Source organism: Lissotriton vulgaris, chromosome 10, assembly GCF_964263255.1.
Source record: "Lissotriton vulgaris chromosome 10, aLisVul1.2, whole genome shotgun sequence".
NCBI classification, from domain to species: domain Eukaryota; kingdom Metazoa; phylum Chordata; class Amphibia; order Caudata; family Salamandridae; genus Lissotriton; species Lissotriton vulgaris.
Window position 1 is genome coordinate 1,102,015,111 of NC_141698.1, and position 13,371 is coordinate 1,102,028,481.

Sequence of the window (13,371 nt, forward strand, 5' to 3'; positions counted from 1 at the left end):
TAAACCTATGGATCAACCATACAGCTGATGGTCTCTCTGCTTCTATGAGGGCAATTTTTCAACTTCTCTGTGTTTAAAATTGTATAAGTTGAATCTTTCTTTGCCACTAGTCTTTGCGTGTGTGTGTATATATTAAATTAAAAGAGAAAAACAACTTTATTCCATTAAGATATTTCTATGGCACACTGGTTGATTTTTAAATTGCAGTGTCCAACTCAATTGCATAATCGACCTCCGTTGACTTTGCCATGCTGGAAGAAAGACGTCATTCTGCATTCTCCAGTATTGGATCCTTCATAGATTCACATGCTTAAATCAATCCCCCGTGTCGAAGTGAGACTCCCAGGGTACCATAATAAAGCAGTTTGTATCATTATCATAGGCTACAATGGCAATGAACAATCATTATAATAACCTATCTATGTACTTTAAGAAAAACAAAAAGACCAAACTTCAGGTAACAGCACCCTTTAGAATACTCCCAAGAGATGCTGAATCCCTCAGATTTTCTACTGTACGTGGTGTGAAGGGAATCTACCGGACCTCTGCTCAGTTTACTTCAAAAACAATTTCTGTAAACTACTAGTGCTACATCTACCACGTCCGAGACTAAAAGGGCTCTTCAGGACCTGCAAGACATGTGAAAGAAAAGGCTTCATGTTGATGATCCTCACAAGGAATGTCTGTACTGCCCCAACCTCAGCACCTCAGCACCAATACCTTTAAGGACAGGGAGTAGAGGCTTCTTCTGTGGCTTCAGTAAAGCCAAGACAAGGAGATCTCCTTCTGTGGAGGATAGTGACTCCTCTCAGAAGAGATCTTATAAGGGGGAAAGATCCAGGGAACATCAGAGGAAGGCAGAAAGGCCCTTAAAAAATCCCACGAAGAGTCTTCCAAGGACAGCTCAAAGGAGGAGAAGACATGACAAATCTCTGAGGAGACTGCCAGATTTGAACCTGGACTCCATCTGTTAAAACTGGAGCTCATCCTCCTAAGCCCTCTTTAGAACCGTTGACGACTTAGCGTAAAACTGCTCTAAAACTCCTGTCGATGGTAACCTCACTGACAAGAAGGAACATCGTTGTCGACTGTTACCACAGTCTGGCCGCCTTTCATCTCCGCGTCAATACAGTCGACAAAGATATTTTCAATGAATACTCGGTCGACGCCAACGCTTCTGTTGATGACGACCCTCTGACGGGAGAACACTGACTAAGCTGAAAGTCACTCAGCAACCCCAGTTGTTACTACCTACTTCCTTTGGGGTGTATATGACACTAAAAGTTGAAAAAACTTTCCTCTTATCTGAGCATACCTCACCCAGTAAAGTATTTCCTCTTCCCACAAACCACCTTCTGGATGTTGGGGAGTTTAAGGGTGATAGCCCTTTTGGTACAGCCCATAGCTCATTGGAATTCCTTGTAAAATCCTAGGACAAAGAGGATGAGGAAGAAGAACAGTATTATGGAGAGTGTAACAACCCCATAGGCATGATAACTGGACAAGCCTGGACATTATGGGGGACAGTAACAGCATTAAGGCAAATTACCTTCTTGTGAGGGTGCAGGCAATATTGAAGGACTACCATAAAGGAGTTTTTGAACCTCCAGAACACCAAGGGCTATCCCTCCACCTATAACACCTGAGGTGACGTCTGCATCGAACATAGCAGTACCTCCTATGATCCCTCGTAATCAGATGATGAAAGGGAGGAAAGAGAACTTTCGGACTATCAGCCCTCCCATGACGAATGGGATGATCATCTAAATCCAACTCTATTACCTCCTGCACCAGAGCCTGTGGATTCGCCTCCCGAGGACATAGGAGGATTTCACAATTTGATGGAGAAGGCTGCGATAAGGTTCAAATTGCCAATATCAGTCAAGCAGTCCGACTGGTTTCTCAATGATTTTTAATAGCAAACGAGGAAATTGGTTTGAGCCCTCTCCATTGTATTATGCAATTGGAAAGAGGGCACAAAGATTGAGGAATCCGGTTGCTGTAGCAGAGTTTTTGATGCGTATAGATGAGAAATACAAGGCCCCTGAAGGCTATCCTGCTGGCCTCATAGAGCATCCCAAGTTTGACTCTTAAATTTCAGAAGCAGCTCAACACTGTTTTTAAGAAACCCTCAGCTACTATCTCTGCTCCGCCAGACAAGGAAGGCCGGTGCTTGGACAGTATCTGGAGAGATTCTCTGCCAAGTCTGCCTTCACTGCTGAAGTGGCCAACTCACTGACCAACTCCTCCTTCTCGATTTCACCGCAGCCATCAACACTTGTCTTCCACCACACACACATCAAATGTCTACACCAGATCGGATTCAAAGAGGATGCTCTCAGATGGATGGTATCATTCCTAATAGAGCACACCCAGAGGATCTGCCTCCCTCCCTTTACCTCACAACCCAAGCTAACCATCTGCGGCGTCCCTCATGGTTCGCCCTTCAGTCCAACCCTCTTTAACATCTACATGACACTGCTAGCGGACATTGTCAGAACCCTCAACATCATCTCCTATGCTGACGATACCTAGCTCCTCCTCTTGCTCTCAGCGGACCCCACCACCACGAAGTCCAACTTCCAGGACTGCATGAAGAACTTCTCAGCCTGGATGAAGTACAACTCCCTGAAGCTCGACCTGGACAAACAGCATAGTGCTGATTTTCGGCAGTCATACTGCCCTCTGGAACGGCTCCTAGTGACCTCTGGAACTCGGACCCACCCCTACAAATCGAACGCCCAGGCCTTCAACCTCTGCATCATTCTGGACAGCACTGACCAGAAAGAGCTGGCAAGACATCTAAAAGGTCTCACCATGAGGCTAGCTTCTCTGCCTGTAAAAAAAGAGAAGCTTTCTTTCTTCTCTGAAGGAAAAACTGTGGAAATGTCAAAAATGCCACCTAAAACTGAATTGAAACATCCCAGAAATCCGTCAGAGCCTGTCAGATCTTCGTCTTTTGCAAAAAAGACTCAGTCGACGACGAAGCCACCTCTGAGTTCGTCGACGCCATCTCCGTCAACGGAACTACTGGTAAGAACTGTTCCTTCGACGACGAAGATCAACTAACCTCCGTCGACGACAGTCGATGATACCACAGATGGTTACGGTTTTTCCTCCGTCGACATCCCTCTTGTCGATGGAACCATCGGCGACTGCCACTCTCTACGACGCTCCCACCACTTCAACAACGAGTTAGTCAATGACTGGTCTTCCAATGACGGCAACGTCGACGCTAACAGTGATAGCAGCTTCAGCTGTCTGTCTCCATCCATGGTCATCTCGTCGATGATCATGCGGAAAAGGCCCACTTCATTACAAGTAACTCCTATTTTATCATCTGAATGATCCTCTACGCTCCCGTCTACCAGCGGCTACTACCACAAACCTTCATACATTTCTCCCATAGCCCCCTAGCCATTTTTTTGGAGGAGTCCGGATGATTGGCTTTTAAGCCCTGCATGCTGCTTAGCTTCATGTGGAATACAAAGAGGATTATGAGGAAGAGGAGAATTATGAGCTTTATCTGACCGTGAAAAGGCCTCAAGTTTTATTGCCTCGTCAGGAACCTGTGGTTTAGATGCCCGTGACTTTGGTACAGGACTTGCCAGCTATGCTGCAGGACTACCATACTCATTTCCCAACTGCAGCTGATCCCATTCAAAGATCACCTTCTCCTCCATCTGTCTTGCATACTTCAAGCTCATCTGTTCCGGCTTCTGGGTCTCAGGATATTTTACCTGCACCACAAGACCAAGGAGTACAAGATGATTATGAGGATGCAGTCACCGAAGAGGGCAAGCGCCCTAAATCACCAACAACCATGGATGAATGGGAGGATTCTGTAATCTCTACAAAATCATCGGCAGTTCCTCTGGCTATTGATACCCCTCGGAAGACATTGGAGGTTTACATGCCATTGTGGAGAGGGCAGCGGCACGTTTTCACCTTACTATCCCCGTTAAGCAGTCCGACTGCTTTCTCTACGATTTTAAAGATCAGAGCAGAAAAACGGTCCGCGCCATTTCCATGATCGACCATATTTGGGAAAAGGGCGTCAAGATTATGAAAAAACCTCTCTCTGTGCCTGCAATTCTACCCAGGATTGATAAAAAGTATAAGGCCCCGGATGATGCCCCTGCATGCCTGTCCGGTCATCCAAGGCCTGACTCTGTCATCTCTCATGCTGCTCAACGCAGAGCGAAAAATCCATCGATACCCATTACTGCACCTCCTGACAAGGATGGTCAGAGGCTCGATACTGGAGTGGGAAAGAACAGCATCAGAAACTATCAACATTTCCATGTATTTAGCCTACGTAGGGTTCCGACAACTGGCTGGAGCAGCGGTCCTCCGTCGCCTGGGTTGGCTTGAATCTACCTCTTTCCGCTCGGAGGTGCAAAGCAAAATCCTCTATGCCATTTGATGGGGATGCACTCTTTGGCAAGCTCATCGATGATTCCCTGCAAGAGATTAAAAGGGACAATGACACTGCCAAAACCCTAGGTACGCTTCAATATAGGAGGATTCCTTTTCGAGACGCCCGTGGCGAAGGAACTTAATCTTTTTGTGGAGGTTAACAAAAGTACCAACCCCAAAATTACCAGTGCAGGTATGGTTTTCAGCAGCAACAACAAGCTTACAGAGCCCCCTGCTGCCGCTTACAGACAACAGAACAGGAGGAAACCGCCTCAACAGGGCAGAAATAATGGTAGGAAGCAGTGACGTCTACCCAGCACCTGCAACAGTTTGGCCATGCTTCAGCAAGGATGTTTGAAAGACACTGACACACAAAAAACAAAAGCAAGCAATGGGTGGAGTTGGCACTTTCCCAAAGCAAATACTTCAGCTCGCTAAGCGACAACGCAAGCTCTGCCTAGGCTCGACCTAAAAAGGAGCTTCAATGGCCTTTTTAGGAAATATACCTATAGCTGATATATCCAAAGCAGCTACATGGTCTACACCGCATGCATTTACAAAACATTACTGTGTAAATGTGCTAGCCTGTCAACAAGCGAATGTGGGCCAAGTACCTCTATGTACACTATTTTAAGCAACTGTAACCCCCACAAATTAAGTCACTGCTTATGGAGGAGGACTATTTTACAGTCTATGCAAAGCATGTCTATCTACAAACTCCTATTCCTCAAATGGAAAATGTTACTTATCCAGTAAGCATCTGTAGCATGTAGTTCTGTAGATCCACATGCTCACGCCCCTGGACACCTTTGTTTGTTCCAATTACTTTTATGGGTTATCTCGAACTCCTTTAGCATGGATATCTTACCATACTGCGCTCTGCTTCATATTTTATCGTCACCCGCCTTGGGGGAAAACAGTCTAAACATAAAGTCGATGCCCATTCTCTTTATCAGCTAGAAGAGGAGTCACACTACCGTGTGACTCGAAAGACTGTCTTTGAAGAAAAATAACTTGTTTACATCCGAGCCCAACACTAGAGGGCAGGATTATGCTAAGCATGTGAATCTACTGCACTACATGCCACAAACAGGTGCTTACTGGTTAATTAACATTTTCCTTTAGCACATTCACTTTGTTGAAGCTATTTATAAGCATAAAGAGAAATATCTGTTACTTAAAATAAAAAGGAAATGCAGTCAATTTTGGCCCTCCTGAAAGTTAGTGTTTGTTCTGTTCCAGTAGTGCCTTCTTCTTTCCCATTATTAGTTACCTAGGAGATTTCTTAGTCAGTGGTCGGGGGAACCCTTGCTGTGCTTGGCTTCTACTCCTATAACATTAACAGATAAAGCAATTTTAAAATGTTGAGAATGTAGAGGAATTTGAAATTGGAGGCTAAAAATTAAGATGGTGTACAGGTTAGATTGTGATTTAAGGAAGTAGTACAAATGTACCAAACAATATAGTATGGACAATAAGTGGTCATAGTTGAATTTAGAATTCTCCAACCTTCACATTAAAATAAAAAAAGATTTTTATTTTTTATGTGAATCAATTTATTACATTTGTGTATATATATTTGATGAATGCTTGTTTCAATATTGTTGTGTATTGTTATGATGATCAAATCATCATAATTGCTTAAGACTCAGCCTCTGGCTTCCAGTTTAAAGATTAAGAACCACTAACCTATGATATAATATTGTCTTGTTGAACAAATCCTGGTATTGATCACTGCTTGTTTGTTTTAGATACGGATTTGTTTCCTTTCATGATGATGTCGATGTACAGAAGATTGTTGACGTAAGTAGCATTCCTAATTGACAAGTATTTAACACGTCATTTTCTTCTCTTCGGAATATTTTTTTAATAAATCTTTTTAGTAAACCGTATTGACATGACAAGCAATTTTTAAACATGATTAGGAGACAGTATATGTTTCAAGCATTCCTACTAGGTCACAGAGAGTCAACCCACAGTGTACAATGTATAACACCTAGGGGAGTGTAAGATTTTCATTATCGTTCAATGGTGCCGGTGGGGTGCAGGTGTCTCTCTGTATGAGTTCCAAGGCCCCCAGTCCCTGTTCTATTTCCTGGGACATTCTCTAGCTATATAAACTGACTTTTCTCGGAACATGCACCAATCTAGATCTTCCCTTCACTTTTCTATCCTAGGTGGTTGGAGGGCTCTCCAGTTCTGCGCTATATTCCTTTTTGCGATCATTACTGCTAATGTTGCCCATTGCTTAGTGTAGGAGGGGAGGACTGTAGGTTATCCAGTATTTGGGTGTCTTTCATAGATTCACATGCCTGAATCATTCCCTGTCGTCGAGACGGGAGCCTCCGGTATATAAAAAGTAATGTCCTATAGACATACATATAAAGGAATAGGCCTAAGGGTCTCACCTTAGTGTCCTATCTAAGTCCTTATGTAAGAAGGACCAAAATAGAGTAGGCCCAAGGGTCCCACCTTGGCAGCCTATCTGTGTCCTTTTGTAAAAAAGGACCAAAGTAAAGAGAACCAACCAATCAGCTACTACCTCCTTCTAGAACCTTCCTGTCAGGAGCCTCAGTCTCTCAGATTTTCTACCGCACGTTGTGCTAGGGAGTCTCCACCTGAGTTCTTCTCAGGAAACTTGCTTCTTTCATCAAAAAACGAATTTTTCACAACTTCTTTGCTATGGCTGATAGCCAGAAAAAAGGTCTCTTTAGAGCCTGTTCTTCCTGTAGTAAAAAAAGGCTTCACGTAGAGGATAAACATGAAACTTGTTTATACTGCCTCTACCCCCAACATCAGGCCAAGGACTGCAAGATATGTAGAACCTTCTCCAACAAAACCCTGAAGGACCGAGAAGGACGCCTTTTGCTATGGTTGAACAGACTGAAGAACAAACCAGAGAGCGACTTGGTTTCAGAAGGTGAGAGCATTTCTGGTGTTTCGCAGTTCTCCTTGAAGAAGCCAAGGGTTTCCTCCCCTAGCCCCTCAGACACCTCTCCTAAGAAGGCCTCTAGAAAGTCTTCAGAGGGCAGGCCACCAGTGTCTGACAAGGACCTTCCTGTCCCCAGGAAGCAGCCGCTGATTCCGGCGACAATGACAACGTCAATAGTCACCTCAGCGCTAAAAACCGTCTCGACGTCGAGGACAACAGTGTCGACGACGACGGCATCGTTGGCATCTTCCTCGACGACGAGGACGACACCTTCATCGTCGACGAGTAGACCTGTGCCGTCTACCGTCCCATCGACGACTAGGATTGTGCTGTCGACGACGAGATCGACGTCGAAGACATCGACGACGACTCCGTCAACGAAAACCGCAACGTCGACGAAGCCTCCCTCGTCGACGAAGAGTATCCCATCGACGACGACGAAGCCGTCGACGACGGAGAAATTGTCGTCGACGAGGACAACGTCGACGAGGGCGCCGTCGACGGACACACCGCCGACGAAGAGTAAATTACCGCTGACGACTGAGATTACAACGGCGGCACCGTCGACACCGGCGTCGACGACCGCAGGCACATGGAAAGAGTCTGAACTACTTTCACATGCCATGGATGCCCAGACATCCCATGTCACAATCAAAATAACAAAAAAGCCAATCACACCAGACATGACGTCACCCAGTAAGGTGCAACAACTGACCCCGTCCTGCTTATTGCAAGATGAAGAGTTGGATGAGAACTTATATACTCAGGCCACTAGTCCTTCAGAATTGGTGCTTAAGTGCCAAAGCACAGATGAGGAACAAGACGTAGAGGAACACATGGAACAGACTGTCCATACTCAGGTGCACACACAAGTAACACCGATGGTGTGCCTACCAGCATCCATTGTCTCAGACCTACAATTCCTCATAAAAGACTATAAAGAGCGGTTCCCAGAGAAAACCACTACAACTGCACCTCCAGTTACACAGGTACCTGCTCCTGTACCTCGACATAAGCCTCCTCCACTGGTACTTTCTAAAGACCAAGATCCAACACAAAACATTGTCTCGTCCGACGATGATGAGAGAGATCACGAAGAAGGGGAAGTCCGTGACGACAACTCAGACCCTGACGCAGACCAGGACTACGTCTCTCAATACCCAACCTCTCCAGAGCCACAGTCTTCGGAATCACCACCCGTAGACATTGGTGGTTTCCATAACCTCATAGAGCGGGCGGCCAAAAGGTTCCATATGTCTATGGAAACCCAGGAGACTGAATGTTTCCTCTACGATTTTAAGGAACCTACGAAAAAGACGACTAGGTAAATCCCGATTATTGACTACCTATGGAAACAAGGCAAACAACTAATGCAAACGCCAGCTTCACTTCCGGTGGTGGTGCCCAGGCTTGATCAAAAATACAAAGCAACCTCATCGGCGCCAGCATGCCTCACGGGTCACCCCAAAGCAGACTCCATGGTCACACAAGCGGCGCAGAAGAACTCGCGCAACCCTGCATCTCCCTTATCGACGCCACCCGACAAGGAAGGTAGGAAGCTAGATAACATTGGAAAACGGTTTTCCACCACATCTGCAATGACGGTGAAGGTCGCGAATTCAATTGCACTCCTGTTCCGCTACAACCGTCAACTCTGGGCAGACATCGCGCCCTACCTAGCTAATCTACCAGAGGATTTACAGGAGGAGGCACACTCGCTTCTCCTAGAGGGCCAAACATCGGCCTCTGAACTAATTGACTGTGCTATAGACGTAGCCATGACTGGCTTCAGGCAGCTGGCAGGTGCCGCTGTTCTGAGACGACAAGGTTGGCTTAAGGCCACCTCCTTCCGTCAGGAAGTACAAACGAAAATCATCGATCTGCCTTACGATGGCGAACATCTCTTTGGTGAAAAAATCGACGAAGCCCTCACCACTATCAAAAAGGACACAGATACGGCCAAAGCTCTGGGGACTCTACAATTTAGAAACCAGTCCTTTCGTGGTAACAGAGGAAGGGGACAATCTGCATACAGAGGATCCTACCAGAACAGGTCCTCCTACCCGTACACCCAGAGCAAAACGCAGTACCAACAGCGTCAAGGCCAGACAGGACGTCAATCTTCCTACAATAAATCGACCTACAGGGGAAAAAACCAAAAGATGCCTGCTGGCAACCGTCAATGACTCATCCCAATGGCCAGCCCACCCACCATTGCATTTTTTAAGACTTGGAGGAAAACCCACGTTCTTCCTGAAGAACTAGCAAAAAATAACAGACCGGTGGGTGTTACAACTTATCCAATTCGGACATTCACTAGAATTTCTCTCAATTCCCCCAACGACACCACCAGCCAAACGGTCCCACAGACACCTATGGCTGCTTCTTCAGGAAATAGCTTCCATGCTTCAAAAGGGAGCGATAGAGAAAGTTCCACACACCCAAAAAGGAAAAGGATTCTACTCCCACTTCTTCCTAATTCACAAAAAAGGCAAGAAATGGAGACCAATCCTTGACCTGAGAGCGCTTAATGTGTTCCTAAAGAAACAGTCGTTCCGTATGGTCACACTACAAGAAATCCTGGGCCTCTGGAAGAAGGCAACTACATGACATCCCTGGACCTGCAGGACGCCTACTATCACATTCCTATCCTCAAGGGACACAGGAAGTACCTCAGGTTCGCAGTAGCAGGAACCCACTATCAATTCCGTGTTCTCCCGTTTGGCCTCATCTGCCTCACGGATATTTACAAAATGCCTCTCTCCTGTGGCAGCCTTCCTTCGTCAACAGGGTCACCAGGTTTTCCCATACCTGGACGACTGGCTGGTAAATTCACCGTCTGCGATAGCCGCAGCCACATCCTCCAGCGCCGGTCTAAATCTTTTCCGCTGCCTAGGCTTGACCTTCAACATAGAGAAACCAAACAAAGTCATCACCTTCCTTGGAGCGACTCTGGACACGGAACGCGTGAGAGCCTTCCCCTCTCAGGAGAGAAAGACCAAACTCATCTCCTTAGCCACGTCAGTGGCATCGAGAAAGACTCTTCCGGTCCGTACCTTCAAGTCTCTCCTCGGCATGATGTCCTCATGCATTATGCTCATTCCACACTGCCGTCTCAAAATGCGCCCCCTCCAGGAAGAACTAACGAGGCAATGGACACAAGCTCCGGGATCCTTCGAAGACCGTATACAGGTCACACGAACTATAGTCAATCATTTGCAATGGTGGAGAGCGCCCAAACATCTGTCGCAGGGACTGCCGTTCCTGCTTCCGGCGGAACCACACGTAATAACAACGGACGCATCCCTAGAAGGCTGGGGAGCGGTCCTGCAAGAACTCCAGATCAATGGCAAATGGACGCCACAGGAATCCAAACTCCACATCAACCTACTGGAACTAAGGGCAGTCTTTCTAGCTCTACAAGCTTTCCTACCACGCATCCGAAACTCCCCAGTGCTTGTCAGGACAGACAACACCACGACGATGCACTACCTGAACAAACAGGGAGGGACGCGATCACTTTCACTCTCTCAAGAATCTCAGAGAGTCTGGAATTGGCTTCTAGAGCATGGAATAATGCTCAAAGCCGAATACGTCCCGGGCAAAGACAAAGTCTTGGCGGACACCCTGAGCAGGGAAAGGTCACCATCCCACGAATGGGAATTGGATATGAAGGCGCTGAAATACATCTTCGCGGAGTGGGGAACCCCGCATATAGACCTCTTTGCCACCAGAGGGAACGCCAAATGCCCAAACTTCGCAAGCAGGCTTCACCAACCAGGAACCCTCAGGAATGCATTTTCCATCGCTTGGCGGAACGTGTTTGCCTACTCCTTTCCACCATTTCCACTGATACCCAGGGTCCTCAGGAAGATGAAGTCGGAGCCCTGCACTCTGATCCTCATCGCCCCATCCTGGCTGAGGCAGCATTGGTACACGGAACTTCATCGCCTATCTGTTCGACCACCTCTTCGCCTACACAAACATCCGGCCCTGCTCACAATGTCCCAAGGACAGGTTCTCCACCCGAACCTGAGCCCTCTGAAGTTGTCAGCCTGGCTCCTGAATACCGCAAATTCAGCCACCTGAACATTCCGCAGGAGTGTAGAGATGTCCTTGCTAAGGCTAGAGCCGACAGCACTAATAAGACCTATTCTCTAAAATTGAAGAGTTTCTGTGTTTGGTGTGTGGCAGAAGACCTACACCCCTTCCATGTCACCCCACAGCAACTGCTACCATATCTACTGCATCTAGCGCAATCAGGCCTTGCACATGCGTCCATCAAAGTACATCTAGCAGCGATATCCAGGTTCACAAGAACTTCCAAGGGTCCTTCCCTGTGGGCGGACAGGCTTGTCAAACAATTCCTAAAAGGCCTATTCAGATCCTTTCCACGACCAAGACCAATCCCTCCGTCGTGGCACCTCAACGTGGTCCTTCACCAATTGATGAAGCACCCCTTCGAACCCATCCACAAAGCGGATATCAAATTCCTTTCATGGAAGACGGCCCTTCTCCTGGCCCTAACCTCTGCCAGAAGGGTCAGTGAACTGCAGGCTCTCTCCATCCAAGATCCTTTTTTGCAATTCAGAGAGGACAGAGTCATTCTACGAACTAACCCCCGCTTCATACCGAAAGTCCCCTCGGACTTCCACCTTAACGAACCAGTGGTGCTCAAATTGTTCTTTCCAAACCCAACTACTACAGCTGAAAGAACCCTGCATTCATTAGATCTGAAGAGATGTCTCAAATTCTACATCGACAGGACACACCACTTCAGAAAGTCATCCCAACTCTTCGTTGCCTTTAGCAGACCAAGGAAAGGCATGCCCCTGACAAAACAAAGTATATCAAGGTGGATCTCTTCAGCGATCACTTTCTGTCACGACAAGGCTGGACGGCCTTTGGAGGCACGAGTGAAAGCCCATTCCACAAGAGCCATGTCCACGTCTGCGGCACTATTTGCTGGAGTGCCGATACTGGACATTAGTAGAGCGGGGACCTGGAAGTCCCCGCACACCTTCACCAGGCACTACTGCTTGGAAACTGAGCTGACGAGGGATGCAGCAGTGGGCAGAGCAGTGCTTCGTCATCTATTCCAGTGAGGTGAGCCTTCTTACTTCCCACCATCCTTTTACTGGTATGCACATTTCTTTATTCCTAGATACTACATGACATGGCATGTTGGTGATTTGCAGTCGCGTGATATGTATTATCTACAGACTCATATATGATGTACCATCACAGAATGTGCATAATGTATTGCTTGCTACTCTGATTCAGGCATGTGAATCTATGAAAGACACCCAAATACTGGATAAGAAATGCGTTACTTACCTGTAACTGCAGTTATCCAGTATTAGTGTCTTTCATAGATTCACATACACCCTCCCGCCTCCCCTGGAAGGACTCACCTATCTCTCTAACGAGTTTGCGCCTATCTAGCTTGGTGCGTACGAAAATCTGAGAGACTGAGGCTCCCGACAGGAAGGTTCTAGAAGGAGGTAGTAGCTGATTGGTTGATTCTCTTTACTTTGGTCCTTTTTTACAAAAGGACACAGATAGGCTACCAAGGTGGGACCCTTGGGCCTACTCTGTTTTGGTCCTTCTTACATAAGGACTTAAATAGGACACTAAGGTGAGACCCTTAGGCCTATTCCTCTATATGTATGTCTATAGGACATTACTTTTTATATACCGGAGGCTCCCGTCTTGAAGACGGGGAATGATTCAGGCATGTGAATCTATGAAAGACACTAATACTGGATAACTGCAGTTACAGGTAAGTAACGCATTTCTTCCCAGATGTTTAATAGCCAGCTACGCGCCTCCAGGCGCAGGTCGATCGTTAGAACCTCACTGAGTGTTGCGTATTTCAGAATATTTTTTACATCTTTTTTTACCAGCACGTCTTGGCAATATGAACTTCCTTTATTTTCTTTCTGAAGCATGCACTCCCTTTCTGTATAAGGAATATCCTTCCAAGCCAGGAACAGGGAATTACTATTTTGAACATCATG

The 13,371-nt window shown here is 46.6% G+C and overlaps 2 protein-coding genes across 2 annotated transcripts in view; both read left to right on the forward strand.

Moving 5' to 3' along the window:
* DAZL (deleted in azoospermia like) overlaps positions 1-13,371 on the forward strand; it is a 787,422-nt gene that overhangs the window by 181,309 nt on the left and 592,742 nt on the right. Inside the window, exon 4 of the mRNA XM_086940080.1 lies at positions 6,171-6,222. Coding sequence (XP_086796206.1) covers positions 6,171-6,222 — 52 coding nt within the window. The remainder of the gene's footprint in view (positions 1-6,170; positions 6,223-13,371) is intronic.
* Positions 7,102-9,537, forward strand: LOC147689383 (uncharacterized). The gene is given in 1 exon segment (XM_086942300.1): positions 7,102-9,537. A coding segment is annotated over 1 exon segment (2,436 nt).